The sequence below is a fragment of the Lithobates pipiens genome, unplaced genomic scaffold (genome assembly GCF_037356315.1).
Source record: "Lithobates pipiens isolate NorthernLeopardFrog02 unplaced genomic scaffold, aLitPip1_a1.2 Scaffold_55, whole genome shotgun sequence".
Classification (NCBI taxonomy): Eukaryota; Metazoa; Chordata; class Amphibia; order Anura; family Ranidae; genus Lithobates; species Lithobates pipiens.
This window is the reverse complement of record NW_027507877.1, coordinates 765,498-786,801: the sequence shown is the minus strand read 5'-3', so window position 1 is coordinate 786,801 and position 21,304 is coordinate 765,498. Positions and strand designations below refer to the sequence as shown.

Genomic DNA, 21,304 nt, shown 5'->3' with positions numbered 1-21,304 from the left:
GAGGATACCCAGCTAGAGGAAGGCAGTAGCATGAGCGCAGAGAGAGGGGATGCTCAAGAAGGACAGCAATCTGGCAGTCATGTTCCATCAGCTGCAGCATACTGCCAGGTTTGCTCCAGTGATGAAGCGGGAGGGGATGATGAGGTCACTGACTCCACGTGGGTGCCTGGTAGGAGAGAGGAGGAGGAGGAGGAGGCACATCTCCAATGAGGCAGGATGCCCTCCGAGGGCCATCTTAGGGGCAGCACACCAACTGAATCACACCTCAGAGCTCCGCCTGTGCAGGGCGCTGCCTCTGCACGTCATTCCAAAAGTTCTTTGGTGTGGTCCTGTTTTGAGACAAGTGCATCAGATCGCACAGCTGCTATTTGCAACATATGTCTCAAGTGTTTCTCGCGTGGCCAAAACATCAGCCGCTTGGGCACCACATGCTTGACCAGACATATGTTGACCTGCCATGCAGCTCATTGGCAAGCGTACCTTAAAGACCCACACCAAAGAACAAAGAGGACCACTCATTGCTCCTCATCAGCTGGCATCTCCAATCCCACTAGACCTTCAGTCCTCTCTGAAACCTGCACTGAGAGGAATGAAGTTGTAGAATTAGGTATGTCACAGCCAAGTACTTGCAGGCACTCTTCTAGCAGTACACCAATGTCCGATTGTAGCAGGAAAATTTGCCTGCCCCAGCTGCTGGACCGTCAAAAAAAGTTCACTCCCAGCCATCCGCATGCCCAGCGGTTGAATTCTAGCTTGGCTAAATTGCTAGCACTTCAACTGCTGCCTTTTCAGTTGGTAGACTCGGCCCCCTTCCGTGAGTTTGTGCAATGTGCGGTTCCTCAGTGGCAGGTCCCCAAACGCCATGGAACGCCATTCTCATGGAAGGCGATTCCGGCTCTCTACCGGCATGTGGAAGGCAATGTCCATGCCTCGCGGGTGGTCAGCGGTAAGGTGCATGTTACCGCTGACTCATGGTCTAGCAGGCATGGACAAGGACGTTACCTATCTTTCACGGCCCATTTGGTCACTCGTCTGGCAGCTGGGAAGGATGCAGGACAAGGTGCAGTAGGGTTGGAGGTTGTTCCGCCACCACGCCTCCAAAATGCTACTACTGGTTGTGACACACCTCTCTCCTCCACCCCCTCCTCTTCTTCTTCCTCCATGGCCTCTTCCAGTGTTTGTCTTTGGAACCAGCGGTGCTCCATAGGTGTTCAAGTGGCTACGCAAGTACGCAGGCAAAACTATGCCATGCCGTGCTTGCGCTGGTTTGTTTGGGGGACAGGAGCCACACTGGGGCAGATATTTTGTCAGCTCTGCAGGGGCAGGCCGAGAGGTGGTTGACGCCATGCCAGCTTAAGCCAGGAATGGTGGTTTACGACAATGGCACCAACCTCCTCTCCACCCTCTGACAGGGACAACTGACTCATGTGCCCTGTGTGGCTCACGTCCTTAACCTGGTGGTGCAGCGGTTCTTGGGCAGGTACCCAGGCTTACATGTCCTGAGGCAGGCCAGGAAAGTCTGTGTGCATTTCCGCCGATCATTTAATGCCAGTGTTCGGCTGACTGAGCTCCAAAAGGAGGTGAACCTGCCCAAGAACCTCCTTATATGAGACATGCCCACCAGGTGGAACTCAACGTTGGCCATGCTGCAGCGGCTGCACATGCAGCAGAGGGCCATTAATGAGTACCTGTGTGACTACGGAACCAGGACAGGGTCAGGGGAGCTTGGTTTTTTCACCACGCCAGTGGGGCATCCCACCCATCACACAGGAAGAGGACGAGGAGGAGGAGTAGGATTGTGTCAGCATGGAGGTGAAGCCTGGCACTTAGCATCAGTAGCAGCAGTCTTTTAGGGATGATTTACTGTCCCAAGAAACCTGTGGACTTGTACGTGGCTGGGAGGAGGTGGCTGCGGATCATGTTGTCCTTAGTGACCAGAGGACTCCGGACCGAATGCCTCAGTTAACCTATGCTGCATGGCCTCCCTGATCCTGCAAAGCCTGCGGAAGGATCCTCGTATTCTTCGGTTCAGGGAGAGGGACCATTACTGGCTGGCCACTCTCCTTGATCCACGGTACAAGGGTAAGGTTGCCGACCTTATCTTGCTGTCGCAGAGGGAGCAGAGGATGAGACATCTCCGGGAGGCCTTGCAAAAAGATCTGTGCAATGCGTTCTCAGAGACTGGGAGGTTACAAACTCCTGGTCCTGGACAACATGTTGCTGAGGCTTCGGTCAGAAGGAGCGGTGGAGAAGGTGGCCGTCTGACTGATGCGTTCAGACAATTTTTAAGTCCGCAGCCCCAAGGTATGATCGATTCCAGCAACCATTGCCAGTGTCTGATTTAGATGGTGCAGGAATACCTAGGGGCAAGGTCTTTAGGATGGATCACTGGCCAGAGCTTGCACATTATGCAATTGAGCTACTGGCCGGTCCTGCATCCAGCGTTCTTTCGGAACGCACCTTCAGTGCTGCTGGTGGCTTTGTAACCAATCACAGGGTGCGGCTGTCCACCGACTCGGCTGAGCGACTGACCTTCATAAAGATGAATCAGTCTTGGATCACCACCAGCTACCAAGCACCTGAAGCTGATGTAACCAAATATTTTTTTTTTTTAAATGTCACATCCCTTCAAGACTGACTATGCTGATGCTGAGTGACTGTCCTGTTATGTTGACTGACTATCCTCTTCCTCCTCAATGATCTTTCTGATATCTTGGAAGAACATTTTTGGTTCTGGGTGCCACCACCCCTGGCTAAGGCCCAATTTTTCAGCCCCTGTTTAACAGGGGCATGTAATACAATTTTTGATGCAATGCTTTGCAGCAGGGCTCATTCCTGCACTCCAACTAGAGTATATGGGAGAGGTTGCAGTGTCGTGGCACCAGTGCCTAAGGCCCAATTTTTCAGCCCCTGTTTAACAGGGGCATGTAATTACAATTTTTAATGCAATGCTTTGCAGCAGGGCTCATTCCTGCACTCCAAATAGAGTTTCTGGGAGAGGTTGCAGTGTCATGGCACCAGTGCCTAAGGCCCAATTTTTCAGCCCCTGTTTAACAGGGGCATGTAATTACAATTTTTAATGCAATGCTTTGCAGCAGGGATCATTCCTGCACTCCAAATAGAGTTTCTGGGAGAGGTTGCAGTGTCATGGCACCAGCACCAGTGCCTAAGGCCCAATTTTTCAGCCCCTTTTTAACAGGGGCGTTTAATTACAATTCTTGATATAATATTTCACAGCAGGGTTCGTTCCTGCGCCCACCGAGAGTAACTGAGGACTTATAGTGTTGTGGCACCAGCACCACCACTACAACAACCAAAGGCCCAATTTTTCTACCACTGTCCAACAATGGCATGTAATTACAATTCTTGATATAATCGTTCACAGCAGGGCGCTCCAGCGCCCACCAAGAGTCTTGAGGGCTTACAGTGTTGTGGCAACACCAACACCTTAGGCCCCCATTTCTGCAGAGCATATAGGGCAGGCCCCTACTTTCAAACATCCAACTTACAAACGTCTCCTACTTGCAAACGGAAGCAGACAACAGAAAGTGAGATGAAAAAAGACAGACAGCAAAAAAAAATTATACAGGGGTGATAACCCTTCCCTATGTTTTCCAAAAAGCTTAAAAATAGTTTTTTTGACTGGAGCTACACTTTAAAAATGTACCAGTTGAAAATTACAAACAGATTCAACTTAACACAACAAACCTACACAGTCCCTGTCTTGTTTGCACCACCTGTATACTGCTGTTCTGAGAATATTGGGCCTGGGGGCCACACGCCTTTCCTTTTTTTAATTTGGTTACGGGGTTCCCCTTAATACCTGTACAAGACCCAAAGGGGCTGGTAATGGGCAGGGGGGGCTACCCATGCCATTTTTTTCTCCTAGATTTTCATCTGTATTGCCGGAACCAGACATGACATTAAAACCGCAAGCAGTTTTAAATGACTGTTTTCATGTCATTTTGTGCAGGGACTGTTGTAAACACGGGAAACACGTGGCACTTCACAGGCATACTACAGACACCCCCCAGGCACCATATTTAACCACTTTCAGACCGGACCAATTTGCTGGTCAAAGACCAGACCACTTTTTGCGATTCGGCACTGCGTCGCTTTAACTGACAATTGCACGGTCGTGCGACGTGGCTCCCAAACAAAATCAACGTCCTTTTTTTCCCACAAATAGAGCTTTCTTTTGGTGGTATTTGATCACCCCTGCGGTTTTTATTTTTTGCGCTATAAACAAAAATAGAGCGATAATTTTGAAAAAAACGCATAATTTTTTACTTTTTGTAATAATAAATATCCCCCAAAAATATATAAAAAAAATTTTTTTCCCTCAGTTTAGGCCGATACGTATTCTTCTACATATTTTTGGTAAAAAAAATCGCAATAAGCGATTATTGATTGGTTTGCGCAAAAGTTATAGCGTTTACAAAATAGGGATAGTTTTATAGCATTTTTATTAATAATTTTTTATTATTTTTTTTTTACTAGTAATGGCGGCGATCTGCGATTTTTATTGTGACTGCGACATTGTGGGGGACCCATCGGACATTTTTGACACATTTTTGGGACCATTGTCATTTATACAGTAATCACTGCTATATAAATGCAGTGATTCCTGTGTAAATGACACTGGCAGTGAAAGGGTTAACCAGTGGGTGGCAGTGTAGGGGTTAAGTGTTCCTAGGGGTGTGTTACTAACTGTGGGGGGGTTGGACTTTCATTTAGTGTACACTGATCTCTGCTCCAATCACATGGAGCAGAGATCAGCGTCACTAGTTGCTAGGCAGAATGGAAAAATGTTGTTTATACAGCATTTCCTCCATTCGGCCGCTCCGTGAGACGATCGCGGGGATGCCCGCGGCGATCGAGTCCGCGGGTCCCGCGACCTGACTCACGGGGGTCCCGACCAGCGCGGGAGAGCGCCGCCGGCGGCGCGCTCCCGATGGCACGGCGGCAACGAATATTGGACGTACATGTACGCCAATATGCCTGCCCGTGCCATTCTGTCGACGTACATCGTCGTGCGCTGGTCGGGAAGTGGTTAAAGGAATATTTTACTTTTTTTTTCACTTTAATTGTCATTAAAATCAGTGCTCCCGGAAAAACTGCCGTTTTTAAAAACATTTTAGGCATTGACCCATGTCCCCTGGGGCAGGAGCCAGGTCCCCAAACCCTTTTTAGGACAATAACTTGCATATTAGCCGTTAAAATTAGCACTTTTTATTTTGAACGTTCGAGTCCCATAGACTTCAATGGGGTTCTAAAATTTGTACAAATTTTCGGTCCATTCGAAAGTTCTGGTGCGAACCGAACTGGGGGGGGGGGGGGGGTTCGGCTCATCCCTACTGGTGAGTTAAGACTTTGAAATTTGCGAGGAGGGTTTCTCTTGGTTTTTGTCTCTTTGCAAAATTTTCTTCAAGCTACTGAACTATGGGGTAGTTAGAAAGAGCCAGTCATACAGAGAAAAGGATTATCCGCCTTTTCAAGAACATTTCATTTGTTTTAAGTTAGAGACTGCACTTCAGCGACACATACCACCAGGTGGCATGAGTGGGAACAGTTAGTACTGGTTAAAAAAAAAAATGGTTTTAGAGGTTTTAGAGTTTAGAGGAGAGGAATCCATGGAGATTGATGGAATCCTACCTTCTAATAATCTAGATGTAAAGTACTGTATATATGTTTTTTTTTTCTTTTCCAGGATTCACCGGAGAGCATCTATCAAACCGCGGGAGAATGGGTGGGTTAGATAGACAGGCTTGGATGGTAACTTTAATGTGTAATTCTGTGTTTGATACAATGTGGAAATTTTACTATTGTTTTCCTTCCCTTTTTTCCCATTCCCACCCCAAACATTCAGGTACTATAAGGTTTTTTTTTGGGTAACGTTAGTTGTTATTTCTGGGTTTCATTTTCCTGTCTTTCCCAGACGATGGGGACATCGTCTAAATAAGCAGGGAGAGTGATTAGCGGCGACTCCTGAAGAGCACGTGCTATGTATTTTTTTCAAAGTTAAACCTCGCCTAAACTACAGTTTGGTTTGGGTAAAATTTGTCTAAATTGGACCTCTGCATCAGTTTGATTGGGCTGTGAGATGTTCAGCCTGGCCACAGGGGGCACTGTCTCTTCTAGTAGGCGTGGAACTATGGTCTGGTCAGGCGCTTAAGTTACTCTCTTTCGGAGCCAGGTTAGTGGGACTGGCCCTCTCACTGTGCCTTATGGGAGAAGGTATTTAAGATGCAGACGTCACGTGGTTCGGGGTTCCGGTCCATTATGATGTGCTGACTTCATGGTCCTGGTCCTCCTGACCAGCCCCCAGGAAGGCTCTGGCCTGGGGTGCGGATCCACCCGACTTTGATGTCTCGGGGCTGGCTAGCTCAGGGCAAGGAAAGTCCGTCATACAATCCGACGGACAGTCTGTCATACTTTCCACTGAACGGACTTGACCACACACGGATGCACAAACAGTCTGTCGAAAGCTTGCGTGATGACGTGTACGACACGTACGACGGGACTAGAAATAGGAAGTTCAATACACAGCAAAGCACCCTTCCGCCGTGTAAATCCTTTCTGGGCATGCGCCATTCTTAGTCCGTCGAACTAGCATACTGACGAGCGGATTGTCCGCTGAAACCGAAGTATGACGGACAGAATTTCGAAAAATCCGAAATACTTAGTACGCCGGACTGCACGCTGAAAAAGTCCGCTGAAGCCCACACACGAGCGGACTGTCCGCTGAAATGTGTTTCGACGGACTAAGTACGCCATACAGTCCGCCCGTGTGTACGCGGCATAAGGAGGATTCTGAGGTGGTTGGGTGCCGGCTCCGGTTTGGGAGAGACCCAGTGTACTTCAAGCATTCCAGGGGAGGACTCTTTAGAAGAACACCACGTACAGGTTGGTTTTCTTAACAAAGAGCCTGGAAGGGCTGAAGCAACCGAGAGAATCCGGTCTTGTGGATATCGCCAAGCAGGCTGAGAGATCCAGGTATCCTACAAGTGTTTCAAGTCTAGTTTCCCTACATGTTCTGCAACAACGTCTGTGGCAAAGACTTTGTTCCTCAGTGGGCACCTTCTTGGCTACTGGACCTTGTGAGAGAGGGACTGTCCAACTTGAGTGATCATCCAGCTGCGAATGGATATTCTCTGGATGCAGTCAAAGTAAGCAAGTTCTTTAATGTTTTTGGACTTTGACACTAAGGCTGCGTACACACGCGGGGACTGTTCGCTCAACTTTGTCCGTCAAACAGTTTCAGCAAACAGTCCGCTCAAAATTAGCATGGACGGACTTGCCCACACACGACGAACGAACAGTTTGCTGAAACTGTGCGCGATGACGTGAACAGCACGTACGACGGGACGGAAAATACAACGTCCTATACACTGCATTACAACTTTCGGCGTGTAAATCCTTTCTGAGCATGCGCGGAACTTAGTTTGACGAACAAGCCTACACACGAGTGGACTGTTCGCTGAAACCAAGTTTCAGCGGACAGTTTTTCGGAAATTCCGAAAAACCTTGTTCAGCAAACTGTTCGCTGAAACTGTCCGCTGAAAGCCCCACACACGGGCGGACTGTCCGCCGAAACACTGTTCAGCGGACAAAGTTGGGCGAACAGTCCGCCCGTGTGTACGCGGCCTAAGAGTACCTAAACTTCCTTTTCCAACCCTCTGATCCCAAGTTGAAAGACTGTTCAATTGACTGAGTTTTTGCAAATAAAATACATTCAAGTGGATCTGTTGTCAGTCTTGAGTTACTGGGCTATTTACCACGGGACACCCCTAGACATGCCAGAAGAAGAAACAAAGGTGACGGTAAGCCCAAATCTAACCAGCAGCTCCTTCGGGGGTTAGAGGTACAGTTATATACTGATTGCAGTAGTTTTTTCTGCTACCATTTACTTTGATTAGATTACTGGTTAATTACCCAGGAATAGTGATGGATGAACTTCCGACGGGAACGCGGCCGATAGTTCGCGAAACGGAAAGTTTGCGGCGGGCCCCATTGACTTCAATGGGAGGCGAACTTCGCAAACCTATAGGTAAAATTTGCAGCCACAAAATAATTATTAGCTGTGCAAACATAGTCCCACCACATGGCCAATGACATAACACATGTATGAGGTGAATCTGGGATCGACAACTACAAGCATTCTTTTTTTATATGGGAAATTGTTCTGACAATTCAGGACTGTGGAGCGCATGAAGGCAATGGAGGAGAGGGAAGGTCAGGGACCAGGGTAGGCAAAGAAGAGGGTGCAGGAGATGATCACCAGCAGTGTGACATACAGCAATGACACCTGCACCGTGATAGAGTCATCTGACACCAGCACCGTGATAGAGAGCACTGACATCAGCAGCGTGACATAAAGCACTGACACCAGCACCGTGATATACAGCACTGACAGCAGCACTGTGATATACAGCACCGTGATATACAGCACTGACAGCAGCAGCGTGATATACAGCACTGACAGCAGCACCGTGATAGAGAGCACTGACATCAGCAGCGTGACATACAGCAATGACACGAGCACCGTGATAGAGTCATCTGACAACAGCACCGTGATAGAGAGCACTGACATCAGAAGCGTGACATTAAGCACTGACATCAGCACCGTGATATACAGCACTGACAGCAGCACCGTGATAGAGAGCACTGACATCAGAAGCGTGACATTAAACACTGACATCAGCACCGTGATATACAGCACTGACAGCAGCACCGTGATAGAGAGCACTGACATCAGAAGCGTGACATTAAGCACTGACATCAGCACCGTGATATACAGCACTGACAGCAGCACCGTGATATACAGCACTGACAGCAGCACCGTGATAGAGAGCACTGACATCAGAAGCGTGACATTAAGCACTGACATCAGCACCGTGATATACAGCACTGACAGCAGCACCATGATAGAGAGCACTGACATCAGAAGCGTGACATTAAGCACTGATATCAGCACCGTGATATACAGCACTGACAGCAGCACCGTGATAGAGAGCACTGACATCAGAAGCGTGACATTAAGCACTGACATCAGCACCGTGATATACAGCACTGACAGCAGCACCGTGATAGAGAGCACTGACATCAGAAGCGTGACATTAAGCACTCACACCAGCACCGTGATATACAGCACTGACAGCAGCACTGTAAGCAGCCCCAGGAGGAAGTCAGCACAGCACAGTGATGGTGTGATCCCCTCATAATAAGAACCCCCAGGAGGAAGTCAGCACAGCACAGGGATGGTGTGATCCCCCCATAATAAGAACCCCCAAGAGAAAGTCAGCACAGCACAGGGATGGTGTGATCCCCTCATAAGCAGCCCCAGTAGAAATATGACACCGCTCAACCTCTTCAAAGACGAGGGTAGGGGCATATAGTACGGTGTGCTTTTTTGGGACAAGGAAGTGAGCCAAATGAAGAAAGAAGGTCTGTGTGCTTGATTAAAAAAATTGTTTATAGACATATACATGGTCTACTGGTCACATGTGTTGAATTCCTCCGAGATCCATGCCTCATTCATTTTTAGAAATGTGAGGTAGTTAACACTGTCGTGAGCTAGGCGAGTGGGCTTATCGGTCACTATCCCCCCTGCTGCGCTGAACGTCCTTTCGGACAGGACACTGGATGAGGGGCAAGCCAACAGTTCGATTGCAAATTGGGCAAGCTCTGGCCAGAGGTCAAGCCTGCCCACCCAGTAGTCCAGGGGTTCATCACTCCTCAGAGCGTCCACATCGGCTGTTAACCCGATGTATTCGGACACCTGACGGTCTAGGCGTTCCCTGATGCTGAATCCAGATGACACCTGTCGATGGGTCGGCTGAAAGAATGACCTCATATCTGAAGTCACCAACACATCTTCAAACCGGCCTCTTCTTGCAGGCGCTGTTGGATTGGTACCCGCAACTCCTTCTCTGGGAGTGGGAATTGCTCCTCTGCCAGCGCTCGCAAAAGCAGAATGCAGCATTTCTCGAAGCAAGGCCTGGAAGTGCTGCATTCTGACAGCCCTCTGCGACGGCGGTAACATTTCCGCCATTTTGTGTTTGTACCGGGGGTCCAAGTACGTTGCCACCCAGTACTGGTCCTTGACCCTTATGCTTTTTATACGGGGGTCCCTATTAAAACACTGGAGCATGAAGGCCCCCATTTGCACTAAAGTGGAAGCGGTGTGGTGGCCTGGCTCCTGCTCATCATCCAGGATAATGTCGTCCTCTTCATTCTCCTCTCCCCATCCATGCACAACAGGGATCCCAGAAAGGTTTAAAGCATGCTCTTCTTGCTCCTCCTCATCCGCCCCGGCACCATCCTCCTCTGACTCCTCATCAGACTCCTGTTGTTGACTTGTCTCAGATAGAGTAGCCCCCCCTGGGAATTCATCCAGCATTGCGACTTCCTCATCTTCCCGCTCCTGCTCCTCCACAGCTTGATCAATGACACGACGCAATGCACGCTCCATAAAGAAGGCATAAGGTACCATGTCACTGATGGCGCCATGGCTGCGACTGACCAGTTTGGTGATCTCCTCAAATGGGCGCAGAAGTCTGCATGCGTCGCGCATGAGCAGCCACTGGCGCGGTGAAAAAAAGCCAGCTCCCCAGAACCGTTTCTTTCACAGAGTTCATACAGGTAGATGTTAACTGCACGTTTCTGCTGGAGCAGCCTATCAAGCATATAGAAGGTTGAGTTCCATCGTGTCGGGCAATCGCAAATAAGACGTCTGAATGTCAGCAAGGCGAGCCATGGCCGTGTAAGATCTTCTGAAATGGGCCGAGATTTTCCTTGCCTGCCGCAAGATGTCCTGGACCCCAGGGTATTTGACAAGGAATCGCTGCACGACCAAGTTTAAGACGTGTGCCATGCATGACACGTGCGTGATTTTGCAATGTTTCAATGCGCTAAGCAGATTGGCACCGTTGTCACACACTACTTTACCAACTGTCAAATTGAGCGGTGTTAGCCACTGATCTGCCTGTGAACGCAAAGCTGAAAGGAGTGCCGGGCCAGTGTGGCTCTTGGCTTCCAGGCACAACAGACGCAGCATGGCATGGCAACGTCTCACCTGGCATGTGGAATAGGTTCTGGGGAGCTTGAGCGGTGCAGCGGAAGAGACGCTAGCAGCGGAAAAGAAGGAGGCAGCTGAGGAGGAGAGGGAGGAGGATGGAGTAGGAGGAGGAGGAGAAGAAGAGTCAGGCCTGCATGCAATCCGTGGCGGTAAAACCAAATCTACGCGGGTGCCACGGGTTACATGCTTGACGGCCGTCAGAAGGTTCACCCAGTGGGCAGTAAAAGTGATATACCTTCCCTGCCCGTGTTTGCACACGTGTCTGTGGTAAGATGTATCTTGGTACCGACACTGTGTGCCAGAGATACATTCACTTGCCGCTGAACATGGCCATATAGCTCTGTGATGCCCTTCTCTGAGAAATACTTCCTTCCTGGGACCTTCCATTGTGGAGTTCCAATGGCCACAAATTTGCGAAAGGCCTCCGAGTCCACCAGTTTATATGGCAGTAGTTGGCGGGCTATCAGTTCTGACAAGCCAGCCGTCAATCGTTGGGCAAGAGGGTTATCCGGCGTCATCATTTTTTTACGCTCGAACATTAGGCCCACGGAAGCCTGCCTTTTTGCAGAAAAACGTGAGCTTGGCGTGATGGAAGGTGGAGTGGAGGACAATTGTGAGGAGAGAGGAGAAGGAGAAGTAGAAGACGAGGCTGGACGGTGAGAGCCTGCAGTGTGGCTTTGTGTGTTCCGTTGCTCCCACTGGGCTCGGTGATGGCTGCTCATGTGCCTTCTTAAGGCGGTCGTCCCTAGGTGAGTGTTAAGCTTACCGCGGCTAATGCGTTGACTGCAAAGATTGCAGATGGCAACGCTATTGTGAGCAGCGGACACGTTAAAAAAAGCCCACACTGCGGAGCCATGTGCCGGTGTCCTGGGAGCGCCAGATGTGACCGTACATGGTCGATGACTCGCTCCTGATACATTTGCAGTCTGCTTTGTCCCTCCTGTGCAATGTAAGTTATTCCTGCTTCTCCTCCCTATCTGCTGGTCCATATCTCCCTCTGAACTCCCCTCCTCTTCCTCTCTTGTGGGCACCCACGTGACATCACTAGACACGTCATCATCGATGTCACCTTCCCCACCGCTATAAGTAGAGATCTCGGAGTAGGCAGCAACACCGGGGACCAACCTCCTCCTTGGGCTGATCTGTGTACTGTCGTCAGACTGCTGAGTAGCGGTTGTTGCTACCTCCCCTCCTGATCCAATACCAAGAGTGGCTGCACATCAGAAATGTCCTCTTGATATGGATCGGAAAATAATTCCTGTGACTCAAGCGGAATGTATGTGGTGGTGGTGGTGGTGGTGTTGGTGGTAGTGTCTTTGGGGGTGCACATAGCAGAGAGTGAAGAAGAGGGTGCAGATCGAGAGGATGAGGAGGGTGCAGAAGAGTAAGGCTGAGTGAGCCATTCAACCAAGTCTGGTGCGTCCTTTAAAGTAATTGAACGCACCTTCTGCAACTTCCCACTTTGGCTCAAGCCTGTTGCTCCTGCCCTACCCCTACAACCCCTGCGGAAGGGCCTGCCTCTTCCTCTGCCTGTCATTTTTTAAATCACCCTGTGACAAAACTCTTAGTCCCTATACCGATGAAGGACTGCTGCAGTATAGGGCAGCGGTCAGCAGTGGTGCACCTCAACCCTATCTATTGTGGACCTATACCAGTCCTTACAGAACGGCAGACTGTACCTCACTCAACCCTATGTACTGTAGCACCCTTCACCAAGTTACCAGTCCTTATAAGGACCTTTGTGGACCAAGTAGGTTGTGTGTGACTGATTAGCAGACTGTACGTCAGTCCCTATACTGCTGAAGGACTGCTGCAGTATAGGGCAGCGGTCAGCAGTGGTGCACCTCAACCCTATCTATTGTGGACCGATAGCGGTCCTTACAGAACAGCAGACTGTACCTCACTCAACCCTATGTACTGTAGCACCCTACACAGACCAAGTTACCAGTCCTGATAAAGAGCTTTGTGGAACAAGTGAGTTGTGAATGATTAGCAGACTGCAGCAGAAGGGCAGCAGTCAAGTATAATATTCTTTCTATATTTGGAAGAAAGAATATTATACGTGTACAAGCCTATTACCGTACCACTGATACCAGTCCTGAAAAGAACCTTTGTGGAACTAATAGTAACAGCAACTGTTTAAACTGACCCTCACTGCCTGACACACTGCTTCCTGCCTGTCCCTATATAAAATGGCAAAACAGAGGCTACTGGAACGATAACTGGTTACTGGAATAGCACTTTTGTGGACCTGATAGTAACAGCTAATGATGATAATGATGATGATGATGATGATGATGACTAATCTGGCTGTCCCTACAGCAGACACACCGTCCTGTCCCTTTCTCTAAACTGACAAAAGACACTCAGGCTGCTGCAACAATCAGTAGCACAGCAAACCTATATACACCTAACACCTATACCAGTCCTGAAAAGAACTTTTGTGTACCAAATAGCTAGCGTTTTATCTCTCCCTACTCCACACAGCAACCTTTCCCTATAGTGACAGAAGAAAGAATGTAAAATGGCCACCGGATCGGGTGTATTTATAGGTTAGGGGGAATGTCCAAGTGACCTTGTGCTGTCATGTCTCAATTGGCTGTCCTGTACCCCATGATGGATGTGTCATCAGGTCAAAGTTCCTTTACACAGTAAAAACACGGAAGTCCGCCGGGCGAACGGCGCCAATAGTCCGCCGAACTGGCGGACTGCGAACAGCCGAAATTCGCCGCAAAACGACTGCCGGGCGAACTGTTCGGCCATCACTACCCAGGAAGGGATCCTCCTGTTCATAGAGGCTGTGCCCTGGCTGGAGGCACTGCCAACTTTATTATCAAACCCACTCTTCCACCTAGCAAAAGGTTCTTGTTTTTCGATTAATTACCCACAGGTTTAGCACAATATCCTGTTTGGGAAGGGCTATTTCTCGACCGCCAGCCCCACCCCACCACCACCAACCCCCCCCTAAAAAAATAGCGTTACACACTTTAACGCTTGTAACTGGCTAAACTTATGCAATTCAGATTCTGGGTTGCCAATTTACTTGCCTACACAGTAAGGACAGTACCAGTAATATCATTCTTACCTGACCAGTATTGACAGCTGCATGCTGAGCAGAACATCTGAAGATCACCATTGTCAGGTATTTGATCAGAGAAGCTCTGTTTTCCAAGGAATGTGGGACTCCTGTCATGAAGTAGAGAACCAAGTTTTAGTAGAAAGTGATTTCTTCTGCTTATTCAGACCCCTTTATATCTGTGCATCCCTTTACATTACACAGCACCCTGCACCGCTGGACCCCTTTATATTACATAGCACCCTGTACCTCTGGTTCCCTTTATATTACATAGCACCCTGTACCTCTGGATCCCTTTATATTACATAGCACCCTGTACCTCTGGATCCCTTTATATTACATAGCACCCTGTACCTCTGGATCCCTTTATATTACATAGCACCCTGTACCTCTGGATCCCTTTACATTACACAGCACCCTGTACCTCTGGATCCCTTTACATTACACAGCACCCTGCACCCCTTTACATTACACAGCACCCTGCACCTCTGGATCCCTTTACATTACACAGCACCCTGCACCTCTGGATCCCTTTATATTACATAGCACCCTGTACCTCTGGATCCCTTTACATTACACAGCACCCTGCACCCCTTTACATTACACAGCACCCTGCACCTCTGGATCCCTTTACATTACACAACACCCTGCACCTCTGGATCCCTTTATATTACATAGCACCCTGTACCTCTGGACCCATTTACATTACACAGCAACCTGCACCTCTGGATCCCTTTATATTACATAGCACCCTGTACCTCTGGACCCCTTTACATTACACAGCACCCTGCACCTCTGGACCCCTTTACATTACACAGCACCCTGCACCTCTGGATCCCTTTACATTACACAGCTCCTGCACCCCTTTACATTACACAGCCACTGCACCTCTAGACCCCTTTAAATTACACAGCACCCTGCACCCCTTTACATTACACAGCCACTGCACCTCTAGACCCCTTTAAATTACACAGCACCCTGCACCTCTGGACCCCTTTACATTACACAGCACTCTGGACCCCTTTACATTACACAGCACCCTGCACCTCTGGACCCCTTTACATTACACAGCACCCTCCACCTCTAGACCCCTTTACTTCACACAGCACCCTGCACCTCTGGACCCTTTTACATTACACAGCACCCTGCACCTCTTGATCCCTTTACATTACACAGCACCCTCCACCTCTAGACCCCTTTACTTCACACAGCACCCTGCACCTCTGGGCCCTTTTACATTACACAGCACCCTGCTCCTCTGGACCCCTTTACATTACACAGCACCCTGCACCTCTTGATCCCTTTACATTACACAGCACCCTGCACCTCTTGACCCCTTTACATTACACAGCACCCTGCACCTCTGGACCCCTTTACATTACACAGCACCCTGCCCCTCTGGACCCCTTTACATTACACATCACCCTGCATCTCTGGACCCCTTTACATTACACAGCACCCTGCACCTCTGGACCCCTTTACATTACAAACCACCCTGCACCTCTGGACCCCTTTAAATTACACAGCACCCTGCACCTCTGGACCCCTTTACATTACACAGCACTCTGGACCCCTTTACATTACACAGCACCCTGCACCTCTGGACACCTTTACATTACACAGCACCCTGCACCTCTTGACCCCTTTACATTACACAGCCACTGCACCTCTAGACCCCTTTACATTACACAGCACCCTGCACCTCTGGACCCCTTTACATTACACAGCACCCTGCACCTCTGGACCCCTTTACATTACACAGCACCCTGCACCTCTGGATCCCTTTACATTACACAGCACCCTCCATCTCTAGACCCCTTTACTTTACACAGCACCCTGCACCTCTGGACCTCTTTACATTACACAGCCACTGCACCTCTAGACCCCTTTACATTACACAGCACCCTGCACCTCTGGACCCCTTTACATTACACAGCACTCTGGACCCCTTTACATTACACAACACCCTGCACCTCTGGACCCCTTTACATTACACAGCACCCTGCACCTCTAGACCCCTTTACATTACACAGCCACTGCACCTCTAGACCCCTTTACATTACACAGCACCCTGCACCTCTGGACCCCTTTACATTACACAGCACCCTGCACCTCTGGACCCCTTTACATTACACAGCACCCTGCACCTCTGGATCCCTTTACATTACACAGCACCCTGCACCTCTGGACCCCTTTACATTACACAGCACTGTGGACCCCTTTACATTACACAGCACCCTGCACCTCTGGACCCCTTTACATTACACAGCACCCTGCACCTCTTGACCCCTTTACATTACATAGCACCCTGCACCTCTGGATCCCTTTACATTACACAGCACCCTGCACCTCTGGACCCCTTTACATTACACAGCACCCTGCACCTCTGGACCCCTTTACATTACAAACCACCCTGCACCTCTGGACCCCTTTAAATTACACAGCACCCTGCACCTCTGGACCCCTTTACATTACACAGCACTCTGGACCCCTTTACATTACACAGCACCCTGCACCTCTGGACACCTTTACATTACACAGCACCCTGCACCTCTTGATCCCTTTACATTACACAGCACCCTCCATCTCTAGACCCCTTTACTTTACACAGCACCCTGCACCTCTGGACCTCTTTACATTACACAGCCACTGCACCTCTAGACCCCTTTACATTACACAGCACCCTGCACCTCTGGACCCCTTTACATTACACAGCACTCTGGACCCCTTTACATTACACAACACCCTGCACCTCTGGACCCCTTTACATTACACAGCACCCTGCACCTCTAGACCCCTTTACATTACACAGCCACTGCACCTCTAGACCCCTTTACATTACACAGCACCCTGCACCTCTGGACCCCTTTACATTACACAGCACCCTGCACCTCTGGACCCCTTTACATTACACAGCACCCTGCACCTCTGGATCCCTTTACATTACACAGCACCCTGCACCTCTGGACCCCTTTACATTACACAGCACTGTGGACCCCTTTACATTACACAGCACCCTGCACCTCTGGACCCCTTTACATTACACAGCACCCTGCACCTCTTGACCCCTTTACATTACATAGCACCCTGCACCTCTGGATCCCTTTACATTACACAGCACCCTGCACCTCTGGACCCCTTTACATTACACAGCACTGTGGACCCCTTTACATTACACAGCACCCTGCACCTCTGGACCCCTTTACATTACACAGCACCCTGCACCTCTTGACCCCTTTACATTACATAGCACCCTGCACCTCTGGACCCCTTTACATTACACAGCTCCCCCTTCTCATCACACAGCCCCCCCCCCCCCCATGTTATGCTTTAAAATTGAGCACACTCGTGGAATAGCAATAAACTTTGGTACTTAAACATCTCCATAGGTGATGCTTTAAACATTTCTACCAGTTTATAGTTACAGAGGAGGTCTGTTGCTAGAATTATTACTTTCGCTGTAACGATTGTGGCGATACCTCACGTGTGTGGTTTGAACACTCTCTACACTTGTGGTTGCGACTTATGTTTGCGCTGGCTTCTGTGTGCGGGAGGGATGGGGCGTTTTACTTTTTTTTTTCTTTATTTCTTTTTTTTTTCTTTATTATTTCTTTTTTTTTTTTTTTTTACACTGACCCTTTAAAAAAAAAAACAATCTGATCACTTTAATTGCTGTCAGAAGGAATTTAAATATCCATTGTGACAGTAATCTATAAGACCCCAAATCTCTCATTTTCACTTAAAAGTCATGTCATGACATCGCTTCTGGGTTACTAGATCCGAGCCAATTATGGCTTTGTTCGGGTCTCCGGCCAGCCAGCAGACATGCACTGAGGGGCCGGACATTTAAGGGTGGGGGGCCGGGTGCGGTTCTTGTTTAGGCAATGGCACAAGGAATAGTGAACAGCTTAAGGCCTCTTTCACATATGAATGTCCGTTTTGACGGACTCCGCTTATTCAGCGGGGATCACTCCGTTGATCCCCACTGAGCCGGCAGATGACAGGTCCTGCTCTCCTCTATGGGGGATCGCATGAAAACTGACCATTTTCCATCTGATCTGCCAGACGGATGGAAAATAGGGTTTCCATCCGTCTGCATTTAGCGGATCGGATCTCAACGGATATGTCACCGCTGACATCCGTCGCTCCATAGGTACATGGAGCATCCGTTCAGGTCCGCCTGAAACACTGACAGGTGGATCTGAACCGTCCGTATGTGTGAAATGGGCATAACAAGGAGCACCAACTTTTCTCAGGGGAAACAATAGCATGTATAATAAAAGTTATCTAACCTGTTTAAATGCTAATTCGGGCCATGGATGGGTAGAATTTCAAAAGAAAATTTTAACGAAAAGAATATACTTAGAAAGTTTGATAATTTTTCCTGTCATTGATAGGTGAAATTTGAACACATTAGGGAAACCACAGGGACAGAGATACTTCTTGCTCTCCACCCCATCATACTTCCCTCCACTGCCAACCCTCCCATCATACTTCCCTCCACTGCCATCCCTCTCATCATACTTCCCGCCACTGCCACCCCTCTCATCATACTTCCCTCCACTGCCAACCCTCCCATCATACTTTCCTCCACTGCCACCCCTCCCATCATACTTCCCTCCACTGCCAACCCTCCCATCATACTTCCCTCCACTGTCAACACTCCTATCATACTTCCCTCCACTGCCACCCCTCCCATCATACTTCCCTCCACTGCCATCCCTCTCATCATACTTCCCGCCACTGCCACCCCTCTCATCATACTTCTCTCCACTGCCACCCCTCTCATCATACTTCTCTCCACTGCCACGCCTCCCATCATACTTCCCTCCACTGCCACCCCTCCCATCATACTTCCCTCCACTGCCACCCCTCTCATCATACTTCCCTCCACTGTCACCCCTCCCATCATACTTCCCTCCACTGTCACCCCACCCATCATACTTCCCTCCACTGTCACCCCTCCTATCATACTTCCCTCCACTGCCACCCTTCCCATCATACTTCCCTCCACTGCCATCCCTCTCATCATACTTCCCGCCACTGCCACCCCTCTCATCATACTTCTCTCCACTGCCACCCCTCCCATCATACTTCCCTCCACTGCCACCCCTCCCATCATACTTCCCTCCACTGCCACCCCTCTCATCATACTTCCCTCCACTGTCACCCCTCCCATCATACTTCCCTCCACTGTCACCCCACCCATCATACTTCCCTCCACTGTCACCCCTCCTATCATACTTCCCTCCACTGCCACCCCTCCCATCATACTTCCCGCCACTGCCACCCCTCTCATCATACTTCTCTCCACTGACACCCCTCCCATCATACTTCCCTCCACTGTCACCCCTCCCATCATACTTCCCTCCACTGCCACACCTCCCATCATACTTCCCTCCACTGCCCCCCCACCCATCATACTTCCCTCCACTGCCACCCCTCCCATCATACTTCCCTCCACTGCCACCCCTCCCATCATACTTCCCTCCACTGTCACCCCTCCCATCATACTACCCTCCACTGCCACCCCTTCCTGGGCAACTCCACAATGAAATCCATAGACAGGTGGGCCCAGGGCCTCTTTCCACTGGGTATGGGTTGTAGGAGGCCCACTGGAAGGTGTCGTGGAGTCTTACTGTGAGCACAGTAAGCAACAAAGGCAGTTCCATCAGCCCATAGTCTAGGCCACCAGAATTGTTGGGAAATGACCCAAATGAGTTGATTCTTCCCAGGATGGCCAGCTGCCTTGGGAGAATGGTAAGTCTGGAGCACGGCAGTACAGAGACTCTCTGGGACAAAGCAGCGGTCACAAGGTTTCTCAGGAGGAGCATGGACCTGAGCAGCAAGAATTTTGTCACCCAAAGGAGAAGTAAGACTGGTGCGAACCGTAGCCAAGATATGATCAGGAGGAATCACAGAAACCGGAACCGACTCCGACTTGGAAGTGGAGGAAAATTGTCGTGACAAGGCATCAGCCCTTACATTCTTAGTGCCAGGTAAGAATGAGACAATGTAATTAAAACTTGACAAGAAAAGAGCCCATCGCGCCCTTCTGGGAGAGAGTCGCTTAGTCTCGGACAGGAATGTAAGATTCTTATGGTCAGTAAGAATAAGAACCGGCACAGTGGTACCTTCAAGGAGATGTCTCCATTCTTTCAGGGCTAAAATAATCGCCAACAGCTCTCTGTCACCAATCTCATAATTGCACTCAGCAGGTGACAATTTCTTGGAAGAGTAGCCACACAGATTCATAACGCTCTCAGAGTTAGGACGTTGAGATAGAAGGGCGCCAACTCCAGTCTCAGAAGCATCAACTTCTAGGATAAAAGGCAACGTAGGATCAGGATGTGCCAACACAGGAGCAGAAATAAAGGCAGCCTTGAGAGTCTCAAAGGCCTTAATGGACTCTGAAAACCAACTCTGTGGGTTACCGTCCTTTCTGGTCATATCAGTCAGAGGCTTGACCAGAGATGAGAAGTTACGATTAAACTTCTGATAGTAGTTGGCAAAGCCCAGAAAACGCTGCAAAGGACGTAAACCCACGGGTCGAGGCCACTGTAGGACTGCCGACAGCTTCTCTGGGTCCATCGAAAAACCAGCAGTGGAAATGAGATAGCCCAGGAATGTAACCTGTTCACGATGGAACTCGCACTTCTCCAGTTTACAATAGAGATTGTTCTCTCTTAGTTTCTGAAGCACATGACAGACATCTGTGTGGTGGCTCTCCAGGGACTTGGAAAATATGAGGATGTCATCGAGATAAACCACCACACATAACTGCAACAAATATCGGAGGACATCGTTAATAAATTCCTGGAAAACTGCTGGGGCATTACAAAGGCCAAAAGGCGTTACCAGGTATTCATAAGGGCCTGTTCTGGTATTAAACACAGTTTTCCGCTCGTCACCCTCCTTAATGCGCATGAGATTGTATGTCCCTCTCAAGTCAAGCTTTGTGAAAACTGTTGCCCCCTTGAGGCGGTCAAATAACTCTGTAATCGATGGAATCGGGGTAGGCATTCTTAATCATGACACGATTGAGACCCCTATAATCTATACAAGGTCTCAGTTCACCGCTCTTCTTCACAAAGAAGAAACCAGCACCAGCAGGAGAGGTAGATTTGCGGATGAAACCTCGAGAACGT

The 21,304-nt window shown here is 49.3% G+C and overlaps 1 protein-coding gene across 1 annotated transcript in view; it reads right to left on the bottom strand.

The window, feature by feature from the left end:
* Positions 1-21,304, bottom strand: part of LOC143957706 (hydroperoxide isomerase ALOXE3-like) — a 261,902-nt gene that overhangs the window by 12,613 nt on the left and 227,985 nt on the right. Inside the window, exon 13 of the mRNA XM_077467399.1 lies at positions 14,166-14,266. Coding sequence (XP_077323525.1) covers positions 14,166-14,266 — 101 coding nt within the window. The remainder of the gene's footprint in view (positions 1-14,165; positions 14,267-21,304) is intronic.